The following is a 20,013-nucleotide window of genomic DNA, read 5'->3' on the forward strand; positions in this document are numbered from 1 at the left end:
GGAGTAGTTTTGGGTCTCCTATTTCAAACGAAGGGAAAATTTCATTTCCAAAGACATCTTTTGAGGTAACGTTTGAGGTAACTGTTTGAAGAAGGTCCACGTACAACGATCGGACATAACGTTATGACCAATGACCGGTGAAGTGATTAACACTGATTATCTCTTCATCATGGCACCTCCTAAGGGGTGAGATATATTTATTAGGAGTGAGTTTGAGAAGGGCTAAATTGTGACGTCCAGACGTCTGGGTCAGAGCATCTCTTGTGGGATGTTCCTGGTCTGCAGTGGTCAGGATCTATCAAAAGTGCTCCAAGGAAGGAACATTGGTGAACCGATGTAAGGGTCACGAGCAGGCGAGGCTCACTGATTCACGTGAGGAGCGAAGGCTGGTCCGTTTGGTCCGATCCAACAGACGAGCTCCTGTAGCTCAAACTGCTGAAGAAGTTCATGCTGGTAATGATTGATTGGTCTTGACTGTTTTCACAGCAAAAGGGGACCAACATAAAAGAGGACAGGTGGTCATAATGTAATGCCTGATCGGTCTATGTGTCTAAATGACATGGCGTGTGTATTATATATTCAGTGATCTGACTTTCTTCCCTTCTTCTTTTTGTTGTGTTTGCAGAGTTACTGAGTTCGACAAAGAAGCTGAACATCAACTACCAGGACACAGACGGGTAAGCGACAGCACGTGTTCCGTATGGAAAGCTTTTGGATTTGTCACCTTATCGATTTCTCAGCTGCGACAGAAAATCAGAACAAAACACTTCCGTTGAATGTAGTGTTCTGCTACGAGTCACGTTCATGCTGGATGTCATTATGTGAAATGGCACAAAAGCTCAAATGGAGAAAGGGTTAAAAAAAAACTAAATAAATAAATAAAATAAAAACAGGAAAAACAAGTACAATTCTCTGCCAATGCAGAAAGATAATTACACCAGGTAAGAATTCTGGAAAAACATATCTAGGCTTTAGAACAAAAGAAAAAGACAAAGTAACCATTGATACACTTTTAATTTTTATTTTCCAGTTCGCTTTTTTTATTTGTGTGGAAAGATCTTAAATCGAGAGCTACTAAACAAGAAATTCAATGACGACTGTCTTGTAACACACCCTAGTTAAAATCAACACTGCCTGCTTCTCTGAATACTTATTACAACATAACACATTGAATGTATTTTGTCATTAATGAACACTGAAAGATATTCAGCATGAGAAACTGAAATCAAACTACAAAACAACTCGGTACAAAGCCATAGGCACTACGCATATTTAATCAAAGTGTAAGAAGGTAAACTCAATAAGAGATACAAAGATTCCCTTTTCCTGATCCCACCAGGTATTCGTAGGGTTCCTCAGACCCTGGGTTAGAAACCCGTGAAGTACAGGAAGTTCTTGTTCATCAAATAAGAGCGAGGCAGAGGAGATGAGGGAGCGTGAGTGGTGTTAATTTGAGCTCTAATTTGTAATTTCATGAGCGGAGTTGAGGAAAAGCTTCCTGAGGGAGCAGCAGGAAGAACATTTTATTATTCATCACTGCTACTGGAGCTGTGCAGCTCTTTTTTTTACCCTCCCCTCTCTTCCTGGTGCTCTGCACATAGTTTGCTTTTCTTCTTGGCTTTTCCCTCTGCAATTATTGAATCCGTTAATTGTGTGTGTGTGTGTGTGTGTGTGTGTGTGTGTGTGTGTGTGTGTGTGTGTGTGTGTGTGTGTGTGTGTGTGTGTGTGGGATGTGGGGGTGTCTTACTGGAAAATGAAAAAGAGATCTAGTGTACATGAGGTAATGAGACACACACACACACACACACACACACACACACACACACACACACACACACACACATTCAACAAACATATAGACACATTATCTCACAATATAACCCAGATACAGACACATGCAAACAAATACACAAAAACACATAGACACAGTTTCTCTCTCTCTCTTTCACTCACACACACACACACACACACACACACACACTTTTCACACTCATATTATTCATTATACTCCGAAATTTAAATCGACTTGCAAAAAGGTGTAAAGTATGTGAATGTGTGTTTGACAATGTGTGTTTGTGTTATTGTTTCTTTGTGTGTGTGTGTGTGTGTGTGTGTGTGTGTGTGTGTGTGTGTGTGTGTAAGAGAGTTGCATGTTATTTTTTTTATCTTGACAAGGTGTCATAACCTAAATGTCAAAAATATTACTATCCTTGTGAGGACATTTGTCAGGTCCCCATTAACAAAAAAACAAAAAAACTCTCACAAGAAAAATAAGACAAACGTGTGTGTGTGTGTTTGTGTGTGTCTCTGTATGTGTGCGTTTGTGCCGTTTTTATCTCTTATTAAGAACCAACAACCAAAAGTCAGTCTCAGGTTTCCTCAGAATTGCCCGGTCCTCACGAAACCGTCTTTTTTTTTTTCCACTCCTTGGAAGTGCGAACTCAACATGTGTGTACATGCTGCATCACTTTATCAAAGATGTATGACAGGAGAAGAGTGTAAAATACGGGCTACAACAAAACTGTGTGTGTGTCTGTGTGTGTGTCACCCTGCTGTTTGGTCTAAAAGAAAAACTGTCTGTGAAATGAACAGGATGTTTTACAGCCCACACACACACACACACACACACACACACACACACACAAAAGTAAGATAAATGTATATGAAACTCATGATTATTCAGACTGTGTATAAAATTCGCTCTTCTCTCCTGACTCACACACACAGTCGGAGAAGGCGTTTATCTTCTAGACAAATGGAGGATCAGATGCTTTTATTGAGCCGGAGTTGAAAAAGAAAATTCCTGAACATTGCAGAGTGTTGCGTCGTCTTATAACCACAACAAAGCCCGAGTCCTCGCTTGTAAATATCTCCCGTCACTCCCAATCCTGGAGTCCTTTAATCACTCATGTCTGTATTTATTGCAACACGGTGAAAGTCTGAAATGTTGCAATTAGAAAAACATTCCAGTGTTAAAATCATCAGTGAGGTCATTTAGGTTCATCATTTAAACTAGCACAATTTATATATATATTTATTTTGTATACATATTAGAGAGAGAGATTTGTGATATTTTATGTGATAACAGGGACATTGAATGTAAACAAAATGTAAAAAGTTTGATGTTCTTGTTTTAAAATAAGAATTGTGTTTATTGGTATTTCTGACATTGGCAATTCCTATAATATAAGAGGAACAAACATTTTTTGACTTGTTGAAATTGTTGTTGATTGTTACACGTTTTATTCCTTATATAGACATTAAGTGTCCCAATTTCTTGTATAAAACCATTAAGCGAAGAAATATTGAGAAAAGCAGTCTTTTTTTTTTGAGAATTGAGCGAGCACGTGCGAGATTCAGTTTTCCTTATTTATATCTAAATACGGTATGGCCAAAAGTTTGTGGACACCTCATTGTAAGATTGGCATGTGCTGTTTAAACATCTCATGTCACATTTGCTCTGTGATAACTTTCACTCTTCTGGAAAGATGTTCCACTAGATTTTGGAGATTTGTGCTCATGTAGCCACAAAGTCAGCTACTGATATAGGTGAGGTGAGGAGGTCTGGGGTGCAGTAATGGTTCCAATTCATCCCAAAGGTGTTTAGTAGTTTTGGAGCTCTGTAGAAGGAGATCTTCTACTCCAACCCATGTAAAAGATATCTTCATGGAGCTGGTTTGTGTAGAGGGGCATGCTCATGCTGGAACACGTTTAGGTTGGATTATAGCACTGATTATGGAAATTATGAGTTTGGCTCCTCATAACTCTTTCTTCATCGTTCAGGTTTTCGGCTCTGCATCATGCGGCTCTCACGGGCACCACAGACCTGCTGTCTCTTCTTCTGGAAGCTCAGGCTACAGTGGACATCAAGGACCGCAATGGTGATCAACTTTTCCAATAACAATTTTTTAGTTGTTTATGCAGGATTAATCGCACGTTTGATTAAAAACATAAATGCTTGCACTTAAAGACACTTCAAAATTAAATTCTGCATCTGCAAATTCCTGAGTCTATACAGTAAAACTCAAATGTTTAACAGCTTAACCCAGTAAATGCAAGTTTGTGGGAGGAAAATGTACTTATTAAAATAAAAATAAATTCTGTTTAACTTGGATCCGATTGTATATGTTGGTATTATCACCAATTACGTTTGTTTTAGACAGATGTGTACCTGAAAATCTTTAAGTAATACTTATAGTAATAGTTGAGTAAACGTATAGATTTCTCACTTCAAAACTAACTCCATTACAACTTTTCCATAATTCCAATATGACTTGAGTAAAAGTCTTCTGATTTGAACTTGAACCTAGGCTCAAAGATGCACTAGTTCTTAACACCAAGACCCATGTTAGTGAAAGGTCAAAAACAGTTGATTTGTGAGCTCGAGATCAAACAGGTCGGTCTAAAGACGAGACAAAGTAGTAAAGCAGTTTGAACGGTATCGTCAAGTAACGAATAAAATTATAGCATCGGGTCACGAAGTAAATAAAAATAAAGGAGATTTTTTTTTCCCCAATAAACCAAAACCAACTATTCAGAGCTGAATGTGATTTGATGCACCTCAGTCTCAGAGAGGCGCAATATTTGTATTCAACTTCAACAAAAGCTGCTTCTCAAAATCTTGGGAATTGATTCGAGTTCTTTTAACTAAAAGCGAGGACAGCATTTTGAAGTCGCTCATGTGCGGCTAGTGAAGTGTTGAGGTTTAATGACTTTTTAACAGAGGTGCAAAATGTAATTAGTAACGGTGATTGTCAATTAAAATGTTGTGGATTAAAAAGTACTATCTATATAAATTTAGTTGAGTAGAGAGTAAAAGTATATTTTTGATACTCAGTAAAACTCTGAAGTAGCCAAAATAATTACTTGCATACAGTAATGAAGTACATTAAAACATTTATTTATTTTTTTAAATATAACCTTTATCAAATGTTCTGGGGCATGCACAGTCTTTGGAGGAAGTGAACAAGTATAAAGTATGTGATTTAATTAGTGAAATTTACTACGATACTAAAACTAATCAAGTAGGGACGTAGAACAGGTGAACACAGTAGGGTAGTTATGCTGTGATGGAACAGTGGGGTGGGAGGGGGGCATGACTAAATCAGAAGCAAAAACCTAAAGAACCTTTTTGAGTTCATCTTTTTAAACAGTAGTAATCAGGATAACATCTAAACATCGCTAAATGTCTTGTACAACATGCCTTCACTTAACAGTAGAAGCTTGTACAGAGTCATGATTAGTATCAGATATGTGTCACATATTGTTTGATACCCAGGTCTATTGACACCAGGTTAAATTTGGGATTGGTTTTTCGAACACTGCGGTCTTGTTGTAGGAATGCGACCACTCCACTATGCTGCCTGGCAGGGAAAAGTCGACTCCGTACTGATGTTGCTGAGAGCTGGAGCTTCTGTTAACGGAACGTCACAGGATGGACAAATCCCTCTGCATCTGGCTGCTCAATACGGACACTACGATGTGGTGAGGACTGCACTCATTGTATCCGTGGTGTTAACAGTCTAGAAGGGGTGACTTGGTGTTTTTCAAAACTTTTCATAAGCATCGTCTATATACACTCTTGACAAAAGTATTGGGACACTTGACCTGACTTGACTTGATTCTGCCCCAAACTGTTACCACAAAGTTAGAGGCACACAACTGTATAGGACGTCACTGGATGCGCTAGTACTAAATTTTTCCTTCACTTGACCTAGGAGACCCAAACCTGTTGACAATGTTCTTGTGCACAATGTCCATGATGTATTTGTTGGAGTGGAAGATCTCCTTCTATAGAGCTCTGACCTCAACCTTATTGAAGACCTCTGGGATAAATGTGAACGCTGACTACACCCCAGACCTCCTCACCTCACTTACATTAGTACCCAAATGAGGATGGATTCCCCTCTTGAATCTGGTTCCTCTCAAGGTTTCTTCCTCATGACATCTAAGAGAGTTTTTCCTTGCCACAGTCTGCCACGGCTGCTCATCAGGGATAAATACACACCACTCACCTTGACTGTTGATTTCTGTAAAGCTGCTTTGAGACAATGTCTGTTGTAAAAAAGCGCTATAGAAATAAACTTGACTTGACTTGTACCTGTCTTTACTAACACCCTTTTGGGTGAATAATCACAAATCTCCACAAACACACTTTAAAATCTAGTGGAACATCTTCCAAGAAGAATAAGGTCATCATGTATAAGAATGTCGCCTTCCGACTAATGTGTAAACTATATGTAAATTTTGTCTACCTATAAAAAGAACACCTTGCTATTCATGCACTGTTTTTCCTCCTTCTCTTTAAAATAAATCATAGTAAGTATAAAGATGTAGAATAGTAGATGTGGTGATGTAGTCAGTGGCTTAAAGCTGGTTGTTATAGCCTTTGGTGAAAGAGGAAACAAAAACAAAATGGAAAAACGAGACGTCCTCATTTTCTCCAGGCTTAAGAAAAGTCCTAGGTCCCGTTGGCATTACTCTGCTGGTCATTGTTTCTGAACAATGTCTTTTTGAGCTAGCACCCAAACCTAGGTGTACAGTAGCTGCGTCACGTACCAACCATCCAGGGTGTTCGCTTTCCTCCGAGTCCCAGGCTTTCTCACAACACACAACACAAGTAAGAGGATACGGTGATCACTGCATGTCGTCATACATCTCTTAAACAATCTGACGGTGCTCTTGTATTTTTATGTCCTGGCCTACAAGCCAGGGACTTTTCATGCTTGACCTCTTTCATCCTGTGATTGTAGAAACCTGATGAGAGCAGTGACGGTTCCTACTGAGTGTGTTTATTTATTTATTTTTTTTTCTTGTCTGTCTAGTCTGAAATGCTTCTCCAGCACCAGTCCAATGTGTGTACGGTCAACAAGGCCAAGAAGACCCCACTGGACCTGGCCTGTGAGTTTGGCAGGCTAAAGGTAAGTTAATTGCCTTGTGGTACTAAAGGTTATTATAAGAACCATTAAGGTTCAATCTGCAAGTACCCTTAGGTAAGAGTTTCCCTTTCTGAATGGACTTCTATGTTGAACTCTATGTTGAGGCATTTAGAAACTAAAAATGGAGAACTTGTAATAGCTATTAAAACTATTCAACAATGTTTCCCTTTATTTAATGACATTCTGAAAGCAAATTAAATAAGCATTCTTTTGAATACCTACAGGGAATCTCTTTGGTATTCTGTTACGAAATCTCACTGGTATTATGGCTATGCTCTATATAGATCCTTTTAAGCTTGCTTTGAAGGAACAGAATACAAAAGGACCCCGTATGGCTCTAGAGTTACTGCTGCTCGTCAGAATGTAGACTCCTGGGTAAAAAAAAAAGCGCCAAAATGGGAAAATAGGAAGCTTTTATTAATCAAACAACAAAATATTGGTCAAAAATGCGCATGGAATAATGCACTCACTCCTTTGACTTTCCTGTGCCATCATTTCATTTACGTTTGCTGCATGGAACTTTTAGTGGCGCTAGAAATGCGTGTGAAGTCATTTATACTGTTTAATGTAAAATTTCATTAACATTGTCCACTGTCCAAAAGCTGCTTTACAGAATTAAATGATTACAAATATATATTTTAATGTCAGAATTCTGTCCTAATAAGATTATTCCTGATCCTGTGGTGGCAAGGAAAAACTTAAGCGGAAACAGACTCAAAAGTACATTTTCATCTGGGTGGCAATGAATGCCCATTTGTTATAGTTCCAATGAATTATTGTTGAGGTTGTTGTTAAATGGGAGAAGTGGAGTCTTAATGGTGGTTGGAGTTGGTAGCTCAGAGGTTAAGGCTCTTGATTACTGATTAGAAGGTCAGGGGTTCAAGTCCCAGTATCACCAAGCTGCCATTCTTGGGGCCCTTGAGCAAGGCCTTTAACCCTCTACCCTCAAGAGACACTGTTTCATGGCTGACCATATGTGACAAGTATAAAGCACATTTCTTGTTTTTTTTTTACCATTCTAGTGGCGGCCATGTTTAAAGGCAGCAGGAAATGGAATTGAATCATGCTGTGTCATGACTGTTGTCTCATTTACTTGCTGCTAACATAAACTTTGGTTTAGGATGGAGATTAATGACCATACATTTTGAAGTTCAGTAATTACATCTAGCTCTGAAAAATTAGTTTGATCCCATAGTCAATGGAAGTCGGAAAATACAGAGAACCGAGCAGATTACAAGCTTTAAGATCCTTAGGCTTTAGGCCAGAAAAGTGTACAACATTACATCAGGTGTTTTGTGTTCATTGTATGGAGAATCAGTGGCTCCTGTTTTCATGTGTCCTACACAATGAAGACTCTTAAAACTTTGTCTGCTTTAATCTTCAAAGCAGAAAGTCATGTTCGATGATGAGACGTGATTTAATCTTTTTTTTTTTTTTTTTTTATCTTTTAACCAAATGGTTCTTTTTTATCTCGTATTCATCAGCACTGCTTGTTCTGGGATACATTTAGTTTTTCTGTTTTTATCTCCTGAAAGAACACAAAATGCCACTAAAACGCTCCGTTTGCTGTTATTAGGGTTGAGTTTGGAGCTCTATAGCAGTTGAGCTCTATAGCATATATTCATGAAGGTGTCTGCGCAAAGGGGCATTGTCAACCTGGAACAGTTTTGGGTCTCCCAGTTTTTCTTTTTATTTGTATTGCACTTTTAAAAATAGACATTGTTTTAAAGCAGCTTTACAGATATAGAGGTTATACAGTTGTATAAATGTATTCCCTATAATTGTAAGTTTATCCCTCATGAGTAAACCAGTGGCGAGGAAAAACTCCCTGAGATGGCGTGAGCAAGAAACCTTGAGGAGAACCAGTCCTCATCTGAGTGGCATCAAATGTTCATTCATTAAATTTCCTTTAATGTTGAGTTTTACTGTTTAGTGATTTGGCGCTTAAATGCTAAACTTGCTGAACTGTTCATGCAAACTGCGTACCTGAGCCATTGTAGCAGACAGTTGATATTAATTATAGTCCAAATTAATTACAGTTGATATTAATTACAGTCCAATCCACCCAAGTTTTTAAGTAGTTCATGTCAAAAGGGAAAGTTCATGCCACCGCATCCGAAGACCCATTTTTGTGGTAATAGTTTGGGGAAGAACCACATATGGAGTTTTTTTCCACATATTATATTTTGTTAAGAGTATTTGTATTAGACTTTGGTGGAAAGTTTTTCGATATTGATACAAATTCTTCTCATTTTTGTCCATTTTGTGTGCAGGAAGTACACACCCTTTTTTTTTTTTTATAAATTTTTTTTAATTGCCTATTTTTATAAAAAGTTCTCCTCCTTATCTGGTATAACGTTAGCAGTGTGAGTATCGCATTATTTTATGATGATATATACATATCTCAGGCACAAAATGAAGCCTGAACACGTTGCCTGTGTGATATTTCAGTACAAAGCCACTGCGTTGTGTAATCCGAGGTGCAAAATGTCGGCAAGTTTCAGTTAAGTGCCTTAAACAGCTGTCTGCCGAGGCCCGTCGGTGTGTGAAAGGTTTTTGACTCAGGGCTTTTCTGGTGCGTAAGCCGCAGTTTGAAGTCTTTATTTCATTCGCCTGGGTAGGCTGTTTCTATTTCTGTTTAATCTTTCGCTCGCGAGAATAAACACGCCACGCGGAGGCAGCCCGAGTCGAAGCCGTCTATTTTTGCACCCTGCTGCCGATTTGGCCTCGGATCGACGCTTTGTACCGGCTGAAACATGACATCACGTAGGCGAACTGAAAAGCCTTCGAGGGTCAGGGTCATGCCATTGACTGCTCTCAGAAATGTACAACCAGACTGGTTTTATTCTTTTAAGGGGATTGTAAAAGGTCCCAGGTTCACGACACTTAAAACAAAAGGGTACCGAGTAGAAATAAGAGGCAGAAAAATGTTTAGAATGAACTCTTCTAGAAACATTCTGGTGTGAAGTTTTCCAAGAGAAGATCTAGCTAGAAAAACAAGCAATAATGAGTTTGAAGAAGTGGTGGTCAGTAGAGAAGTAAATGAAATGAATTATTGTACTTAAGTAGCTTTTTCTCATATGTGTCCTTTACTGAAGTGTTTCCATTTGGAAAAACTTTTATTTTAACTTTACTGCATTTCAAAGTCAGATTTTTTTTCTTCAGATATTATTTATATATTCCTATTTATTTATGAGGATAAACACTTAACTGGTCAAAACGCAGCCATCGACCAATCAGGGTTTTGATTGGTGCTTGGTGTATCTACTGATCACCAACATACAGTTCAGCATCAGTTCAACAGATCATTTAGAGAGGAATTAGATTTTTTTTTTATTTTCTTTTATAGTACTTAAGTACTTAAAAAAGAAGCGTTTGGGCTCATGATCATTGTAATAGAAATCAATCGGTTTTGGAGTCATTAATAGATCAGTGTGAGAGTCACATTAGAGTCTTTACTCATAAAATGAGTTAATTAAGTAAAGAGACTTGTGATAAAAATAATAATAGGAACATTATAGCCGTAATAAATCATAGTAGTTTGGACACGTAAGTACAATTGAAGGCAAACACTTTTGTACTTTTACTCAAGTGAACGTTTAAAGAGACACTTTTACTGCAGTAATATTTTACCTCTACTTCAACTCAAGTGCCGTGTTTGTGTTCTTCGTCCACCACTGGTTTGTAGCACACTTGTAACATTTGGTTCTTCTGGAGAGTTCTATAAGGGTTAAATGGAACCCTTTCTGAAAACATGTTGTTAAAGGTTTCTATATAAAAAGCTTCAAGGCTTCTATAAACTTTCAAATTTGAACACTAAGAACGTATAAAAACACCACAAGACCATGGGCGTGTGTTCCAGTGGTTGTGTTACCTATAAAGCTGTCGTTTGAATGCGGTCGAGTTGATTGTTGACGAAATCTGAAGTAAGCAATGCTTCAGTAGTGCTGATACTCAGTGCAGTTTTCTGTTAGTAGGTTTTGGTTGCTTAGCGACATAACAAGGAAGTATATTCTGTGGACAATCATTGCTTTGGGTCAATTATTGGGTTAAAAAATTCACATTCTTTACAGCGTTCAGTTATTTTGGTGTGTGGGGTGTGTGTGTGTGTGGGTTGGTGGGTGTGTGGGTTGGTGGGTGTGTGTGTGTGTGTGTGTGTGTGTGTGTGTGTGTGTGTGTTTTTGGGGTGTGTGTGTAGACAGAAATCTTATTTATTTATTTATTTATTTATTTATTTATTTACAATTGTGGCTCAGATAATTTCAGAATTTCTTTTCTAATAGTAAATTGATTCACAAAATTGTTGAAAAAAAGGTGGGTTTTTACGACGATATGTGAGATCATGCACCCAAAAAAAAGTCACTATATGGCCAAAAGTTTTTGGACACCCGACTATAAGCTTTTTGAAAAAATCCCATTCCACATTTCCTGCTATAATAACCTCCACTCTTGTGAGATGTTCCACTAGATTCTGTGCATGTGGAAATTTGTGTGAGATTTCATTCAGCTATAAGGGTGTTAGTAAAGTCAGGTAGGTGAGACGGTGAGGAGGCCTGAGATGCAGTCACCGTTCACATTCATCCCAAAGCTCTATAGCAGGAGATCTTCCACTCCAGCGCATGTAAATCGTATCTTCATGGAGCTGGTTTCAGCTGCATTCCGCAACATTCTATACAAAGTTTGAGGGAACCACGTACGGATGGAAAAGTCCCAATACTTTTGTCCATATAGTGTATATTAATTGGTATTTTATAGTTGGTGTTATGTAACTCAAGGATTTCTTCTGTGTGTGTGCATCAGGTGGTGCAGCTGTTGTTGAGCAGTAACATGGTTGCGGCTCAACTGGAGGGCAACGGGAGAGACAACACCCCCCTGCACCTCGCCGCCCGCAACGGTCACAAGGACATCATCAGGTTTCTTTACCTCTTTTTTTTTCCTTCTGCATCATTCTTCAACAATTTCTTTATCCATTCTCTGTGTGTCTTTTCATCTTTTCCGTTTGGTTCATAGGCATCTCTGTGTGTGTGTGTGTGTGTGTGTGTGTGTGTGTGTGTGTGTGTGTGTGTGTGTGTGTGTGTGTGTGTGTGTGTTTTAAAGCAGGTGTGTCTGTAGGTATAGACTCTTGTTCATATGTTTGTCTAGGAAGTGAGGCGTGGAGACAGAGCAGTGTTGATTGAGCACATGTTTGACTAAATGAATTCTATGTGTGTATAGAAGTGTGTGTGTGTGATGGACCGTTCTCATCAGCACTCTGTGGGATGTGTCTATGCCGAGTGTTGACACGGTGTAGGAGTGAAGACAGATTGGTTTTCTCCAGCCAGTCAGCTGTTTAGCCGTCACACTACTCCACTACTTTCCATTCAGGAAACCTCATTCCAGCATTCCCAAGCATGCGTATTATCCCTCCCCCCCTCCACACTCCTGACTTTCTTAGGGTACGAGCACTTTGCTGATGTCAACAGATCTATTGAAGCTGGAACAACAATTCGCAAGGAGATTCTGAACCATCTAAATGAGTTTTTCCAACACCAGTACGAATTAAAACATTTGAGGAAATGCTAATTTAGGACATGCTAATAAAAGCAACAGTAGAGGGTTGGAATGCGATAGATTAGATTCAGATTGGATCAGATTCAATTTAGCACAAGTAACGGTACAAGGCAACAAAATGCAGTTAGCATCTAACCAGAAGTGCATTGCTAGCAGTAGTTGTTGAAAAGAAGGTTTTGGGCTCATAATAGATTTCAATCTGTGTTTGAGTCATTAACATCATTTTATTAAAAGATTGGTGCGCTGAGTAACAGAGTTAAATTGAGTTGATTAAGCAAAGAGTCTTGCAATAATCACAAAAATGATAATAGGAACATTATAGCCGTAATAAATTATAGTACATTGGATACTTAAGTACATTTGGAGGCAAATACTTTAGTACTTTTATTCGAGTAAAAGTTTAAAGGGACACTTTTCGTTTTACTGGAGTCATATTTTACCTTCTGTATATCTTTTACTCAAGTACATGGTTTGTGTACTTCATCCACCACTGGTCATAGTTACATCCAATATTGTAGAACGTCTGCCAAACATGTAAATTGGTCAAACCTGAAGGACTAAGACTTTCCAATGCCCTTAAGAAGTTTCTTAGACGGAAAACCCGAAGACTGTTAACAGTACCGACAACGGAGACTCCTTTCTTAGGTTTTTTTTTGTTTTGTACAAATTACAGACTGCAGTGAAATTGTTAGGAAAAAAAAACATGCTTAAATTACAGCAATTTGTCAATGCTAACAATGGCGTGTTGTAGTTTGTTTGTTTCTACAGTAGCTGTGTTTATGCAGATGTGTAAATAAATATTTTATTATACGGTGCTTGTCAAAAATATAGAAACTGGTTTTTTGAGACCAATGTAGGTTCCTTTAGTTTCAATGCTACAAAACTGGGTAAAAGGCAAAAACACATGGGAATTAGACAATGAATGAGTGGAAAAACGTTCTGTGGAAGTCCATATCTGTCACTAACAGAAGAACATGTGTAAGACAGAGAACAGGAGAGAGGTTAGCAGACTGCCTCACCACCACAGTCACAAATGGGGCAGAAGCTTATTGGTTTGGGCTTGTTTTGGAGAAAGGACTCACCTTATTCAGGAAAGGTAAAGGAATCCTGAATCAACATGGCAACCTTTTCATACTTCAACACCATGAAATTCCGTCTGGACTGCGGCTCATTAGAACCGACTTCAACAAGCCCGAGTCCGGAGTGATATCTATCATGGAGTGACCTGTCCAGTCACCGCACCTAAATACTATTAAACTGCTCTGGGATGAACTGGAAGTTTTACAAAAGTAGTGTGTAAAGCTGTTCTACATGCTAAGGGGGATTTTTTTCAATGAAAATAAAGTTCAAGATTTGGACATTCATACATTAGTTTGGTCAAAGTAAAAATTCATACTGTTACCTAGTTTGTTGCATAGAAGCAAAAGGAAAATGCAAATGATTTCAAAATGTTGAGCAACTTTATCAGCTGTAAATAGTTGTAACTGCTCTATTGCAATACTGATAGCGGTCATGGATAAATAATGGCTCATATCAGCTTTGTTTTCCTCCATATCAAGCCACTTTACATATGAAATGATAGAGAGGAATATCTGAAGAAGGGGAGAAAATTTAGCAAGTAATCCTTAAGTATTTTATTTATTTATTTCTAACCACCATATAAAGTTAGTTTTTTTTTTTCTTCCCCAAGATGTTCAGAATGTCTTTAATCCGTTTAAAAAGCCGATGCAGAGTTTGAGAGCAGGCTCTGGCTCAGAAAGCTTATGTATTAAAGCGTTATACTGATTCAGCAGAGCTCCGCTTAGGGAACTACACGCTTAGATTTGCATTACATTTCCTCTTAGGAGAGATTGGGGACATAATCAGGGTGCTGTTACTTCAAACTGACGGCTTTAAGGGTTTTTCTCGGGAGTTCACGGGTGTTTTGCTTCACTTCTGGCACCCGTGCTATTCCATCGGTATTATACAGTACCAGAAATTCAGATTTTCCAATGGTTTTTGTCAGGTGTACCTTGTCTGACTTTTTCAAAGACCTTTTCAATGCCCTGCTCAAAGATTTCAGCCCTGAGAGGAAGTGCAGGGGTTAGGACCTGGGGCTAAAATCATTGTTTGTTACTGGTTCAGTAAACCCTCCCTGTGATACCATACTGTTTGTGCAAACAAGCCGTGATTCTTCGATTACATACGATGTTGACTTTTGCGTGTTAATGAAAATTTACAATGTTTTAATTTTTTCACTGGGTTCAAGCTAAAATCATAATTTTTTCAATACAATCATTAGATTTTTATCCCAAGTTTTCCTCTTATGGTTGGATAATCTTACACATTAATTTAATGGTTGAAAGCTATTTAAATTTTGGATGTTTACGGAGTAGAATCAGTTTGATCTCCAACTCGTTTCTCAGAACTATTCATTGAAAAATTTCTCTTTGTAGGCTCGGCAAAAACAGAGATACTAGATAAACAATAGAGAATCCTTAAAATACTTGTATGTCTACTTTTGTATGAGCCATCAACCATTACTGCTGAGTCTGACATGATAAATACATTTAGTGCTGAACAAGGACACCCACAAAACAGGCAAATATAGTTGACTGTGGTCAAAAGGGTTGGAGAAGAAAAAAACCCTCAACTTTCGCCTTCGTGTTACTGGAATGATATGTGCAGATTTGATTAGGACTCACCAATAACATTTGACTTCTACTGTATTGACGTCTCCGTTTTTGCTTTTTGTTAGTAACAAATCTTATCTAGTCATCAAATTGTAATTTTTATGTCATGCTTGTGGAAAGAAACCGTTACACAGTGGTTATGAGGCATCGAATATTTCTTTACCGAAGTAAAAACACAATGCCATGATTTGCAAATTTCATAAACCCAGATTTTATTCACAATAGAACATAGAAAATATATTAAATGTTTCAACTGAGGAAGTGAACCATTTTAAGGAAGAAATAAGGTCATTTTGAATTTATTGGCTGCAACACGAAATTGGTGAGACAGGAGCAACACAATGGTGGAAAAAGGTTAACGTTACTAAATAGAAACAACAATAGGAACATATTGCAACCTATTAGATTATTGTCAACAAGACATTTTTCCCAAATGTTTTGGAATTGGTGGTTGTAAAAGGAAATGCATGTTTTCTCATCTATTTTTTAGTACAGGTTGCAGATTGATTAAATATTTTATCACCTAATTTTAAAAAGGAATCTTCTCAATATCACACAAGCCTAATCATCACAGATGTGGGTTTTTTTCCTCCTGCTGGAAAGTGTTGAGATTTTTGTTTTATATATATATATATATATATATATATATATATATATATATATATATATATATATATATATAATATGCCTTTTTGTTAGAACATATGCAGTATATTTAAAGACTTAAATATTATAAGGATCTAAACTATTACATTTTCTTAAAGCTCACTGGGTTACCAGCTGATTAGCAGCTGTGTGCCTGGAAGCTGCGTATCTAATGCCATAGATGAACACAGCTGGAATGTTTGGTGCAGAGTGGTACTCCTCTGGATTAGGAGCATATTTGCTAGTGTGGGAGTTTTCTTTTTCTTTTTTTTTTCTTGGAAATTTCTTTTTCATTTTTATTCTCAATCTCTTCACACACCCTGAACCATCCCCATTACCTGAGACCTGTATAAAATGTAATTCTGTCTATTAGTACCTTGATGTGTGTGTGTGTGGGTGTGTGCCCTTGTTTTTGCTGGTCCTCAGCTGTTTATCTGGAATGAAAGTAAGAAAGACATTGAAGACCGTGGATACGTGTCCGAACCCATAACAGACATCATTAGTGATAAACAAGGCGTACTTCCTTTTTTACAAATATTCTAAGCTTGACTCATTTCCAGGACAAACAAGCTCTCACATTACGCAAGACATCATGCTAAAAGCATGAACAATTGTGTTCTAAGCAGATTTTTATCTTGTTTAAATCTCAGGCTGCTCCTGAAAGCCGGAATCGATATCAACAGAACCACCAAAGCCGGGACGGCCCTTCACGAGGCCGCGCTCTACGGCAAAACCGACGTCGTCAAGCTGCTGTTGGACGTAAGCAAAAAAAAAACAAGCACAAAAAAACCCCAATTAATAATAATCCAAATTAAGACGAATAAAGCATCCAAAGATGTTCAGGGAATTTGAAGTGTAAAATACAGTGTATGGGCAAAAGTTTGTGGACACCTGACCATGGGATTCCTATGTACTTTTTAAACATCCTATTCCACATTTAGTCCCCATTTGCTGGTATAATAACCTGAGATGATGTTCCACTAGATATTTTTGTAATGTGATGAACCCATGTAAAGCATATCTTCATAGAGCTGGTTTTGTTCACATTGTCATGCTGGAACAGGTTTGAGTCTCCTAGTTTAAGTGAAAGGAAAATTTCATTCTACCCCATTCAAAGACCTCTTATACAATTGTGTGCCTCTATTCTTGTGATAACAATTTGGAAAGGAACCACATTTGGCTGGAAAAGTCATGTGTTCCAATGTTTTGTCCATAAAGTCTTTAAACACAAGAAGAATCGTACCTCTATAGCTACGTTATGTTATTTATATAGGCAGGGATCGATGTGAATATCCGGAACACGTATAACCAAACGGCGCTGGACATCGTGAACCAGTTTACCACGTCCCATGCTAGCAAAGACATCAAACAACTGCTCCGAGGTGAGAGTCTCCACATTTAAAGGTTTCTCCTTCCTGTTTCCTTATCTTCATGCAGCATTTTAGCTTATACAACTACGTCTGGTTCCTCTCAAGGTTTCTTCCCTCACACTCTTTAAGGGTTTTTCTTTATCATCATCAGTCACCACCGGCTCACTCATTAGGTATAAACGATGGAGGCATTTATTTATGAATTAAAAAATTAGTATTCCTGTTCTATTTATTTTTGTAAATCTGCTTTTTGGATATGAACTTTTCTGCCACAGCGTGAACTCGCAACCATCTACTCGTTACCTCAAAACTTTTGTTTAAAGTATTCAATTTACAGCCCCAATTCCAAAAACAGTTGGCACACTGTGTAAAAATGATGCAATGATTTTGCAAATTTCATAAATCCACATTTTATTCAGAATAGAATGTAGACAAACAATTGATTAAAGTGAGGAAATGTAGCATTTTAAGAAAAAAAGTTGAATCTAATGGCTGCAACACATCTCAAAAAAATTGTGACTGGGCAACAAAAGTGTGGAAAAAGTAAGTGTTATTAAAACAAAACAGTTGGAGAAACATTTAGCAACTAATGAGGTTAATTGACAACAGGTCAGCAATATTGGTATAATATATGATTTGGGTATAAAAATTTCAGAATGATGTTCAAATTAATGTTGATGAAGCAAAATATCATCTAAAGATTCAAAGTATCTGGAGAAGACTATTGAAGGCTCGTGATCTTCGGGCCCTCAGGCGGCACTGCATTTAAACCAGTCATGATTCTGTAATGGAAAATACTGCATGAGCTTATTAACAAAAGATATCATTGTCTGTTAACAGTTTTCCGTGTCATCCACAAATCCAGGTTAAATCTGTCATGCAAAGAAAGCATGCGTGAACATGATCCAGAAACGCCACCATCCTCTTCAGGCCAAAGCTCATTTAAAATGTACTGAGGCACATTGGAAAACTGTATTTTAATAAAACCATGGACACCATGTCCTCCAGACTAAAAAGCGAGGGACTATCTTGCATGTTATCAGGGCTCGGTTCAAAAAGCCGCATATTTGATGATATGGTTGTGCAATAGTACCTGTGGAATTGGCAGCTTGTAAATTTGGAAAGTCTCCATTAATGCTGAAAGGTGTATACAGGCTTTAGCAATCAGTTCTTTCATCCAGAAAATGTCTTTTTCAAAGAAGGCCTTGCATACTTTAGCAAGCCAATGCTAACTGCATACTGCATCTATTACAATAGCAATACTTTGTAGTAGAAGAGTCCGGGTGCTGAACTGGTCATTTAAAATACATGGTGCATGATGAAATGAAAAATGCAACAAAGAATACCCAGAACTGTTGAGTAGCTAGAATTCTGTATCAAACACATTTGGGACAACATTCCTTTCCTCTGGTCTCTGGTCTCCTCAGTTCCTAGATGTATACAGACAGAAGATGTGATGCTACACAGTGGTAAACATGGCCCTGTTCCAACTTTTTTGAGACCTGTTGCAGCAATTAAATTGAAATTGCCTTTTATTTAAATGGCAAATATTCTCTGTTTATACATTTAATATATTGTAAATAGAATATGGATTTATGAGATTTGCAATTAATTGCATTCTGGTTTTATTTACATTTTGCACAGTGTCCCACCTTTTTTTTTTAATCGTGGTGGTAGAATAGGAGGGACCTTTATTTCAAAACCTTCAAGGAGTTTCAGCAACCCGAATAATTTGCCTCCTGGCATTTGGGTAGTGTGTGATAGAAGCTCCTAATTAACACACTCCACACCATTCTGCGTATCTGTTCAAAACCCCTTTTTATGGAGCAGCATTTAAAAGCCCCAGATGACAAACACTTACTGTGTTGAAATATTGGTGGTGAAGTGACAAGACAACAAGACTGTGCAATCCATCGACGTGTGCCGGGAAACTACGGGGTTTGCCAGCAGATAATAATGTTACGACTGCGGAAGCCGTTAATAGCTGTTCATATTTGTCTTATAGGCTTTGTTAATGTAATGTGTGCCTGTGTGTTAGAAGCTTCGGGAACTATGCAGGTGCGAGCACTTAAGGACTACTGGAACCTTCACGACCCTACAGCTCTGAACATACGTGCTGGAGATGTCATCACGGTAAGCACCGAGTACACATTTTTCTGTCAATCCTGTTTCTTTTTTTCCTTCTGCTGTTTGTGTCTTGCAAAAAAACTTTTTTTTTTGCTTCTCAACGTGTTCCATGTTTCAGTAGAACTTGGTGTATTTATATGGGAGTGTGCCGTGTTGGGGAACTAATCCCAAACAGGGTGGAGTGATGAAGCTGAGTACACCCTGCATGTCCTAACAGCATTTCTTGAACTGTTTTGTTTTTCTTTTCTTTTCTTTTTTTTTTTGGTTAGGTGATGTACTATATATACACAAAAGTATTGGGACACCTGACCTTTCCTGCCATATGTGGTTCTTCACCAAACTGTTAGCACACAATTGTATTGGATACAATTAGGCATTCACTTGAACTTGTGAGCTCCATGATGATCTGGTTTACATGGCTTGGAGAGGAAGATCTTGAGTGGCCTGCTATAGAGCTTTGATCTCAACCCTACTGAACATCTTTGGGATAAATGTAAAAATGTACCACACCCCAGGTCTCCTTAACTCATCTACAACAGAACCATATTCACTAATACCCTTGTGGCTACTGAACACAAATGTCCAAAAGCCCACTCCATCATCTAGTGGAACAGCTTCCCAGAAGAGTGAAGGGAATTATAGGAGCAGATTTGGGGACTAAATGTGGAATGCGATGCTCAAAAAGCACATACCATATAACACATATGACCA

The 20,013-nt window shown here is 38.0% G+C and overlaps 1 protein-coding gene across 6 annotated transcripts in view; it reads left to right on the forward strand.

Moving 5' to 3' along the window:
• The window catches only part of caskin2 (CASK interacting protein 2), a 63,377-nt gene that overhangs the window by 23,234 nt on the left and 20,130 nt on the right, over positions 1-20,013 (forward strand). For 5 of the 6 annotated variants that reach the window (XM_046853787.1, XM_046853785.1, XM_046853784.1 and 2 more), the window contains 8 exons: positions 626-677; positions 3,784-3,881; positions 5,339-5,484; positions 6,825-6,920; positions 11,739-11,851; positions 16,456-16,564; positions 17,079-17,187; positions 19,214-19,308. In XM_046853787.1, coding sequence (XP_046709743.1) covers positions 626-677; positions 3,784-3,881; positions 5,339-5,484; positions 6,825-6,920; positions 11,739-11,851; positions 16,456-16,564; positions 17,079-17,187; positions 19,214-19,308 — 818 coding nt within the window. The remainder of the gene's footprint in view (positions 1-625; positions 678-3,783; positions 3,882-5,338; positions 5,485-6,824; positions 6,921-11,738; positions 11,852-16,455; positions 16,565-17,078; positions 17,188-19,213; positions 19,309-20,013) is intronic. The other variant, XM_046853786.1, reaches the window with a different exon arrangement.

This window comes from Silurus meridionalis, chromosome 7 (genome assembly GCF_014805685.1).
Source record: "Silurus meridionalis isolate SWU-2019-XX chromosome 7, ASM1480568v1, whole genome shotgun sequence".
In the NCBI taxonomy this organism is placed as follows: Eukaryota; Metazoa; Chordata; class Actinopteri; order Siluriformes; family Siluridae; genus Silurus; species Silurus meridionalis.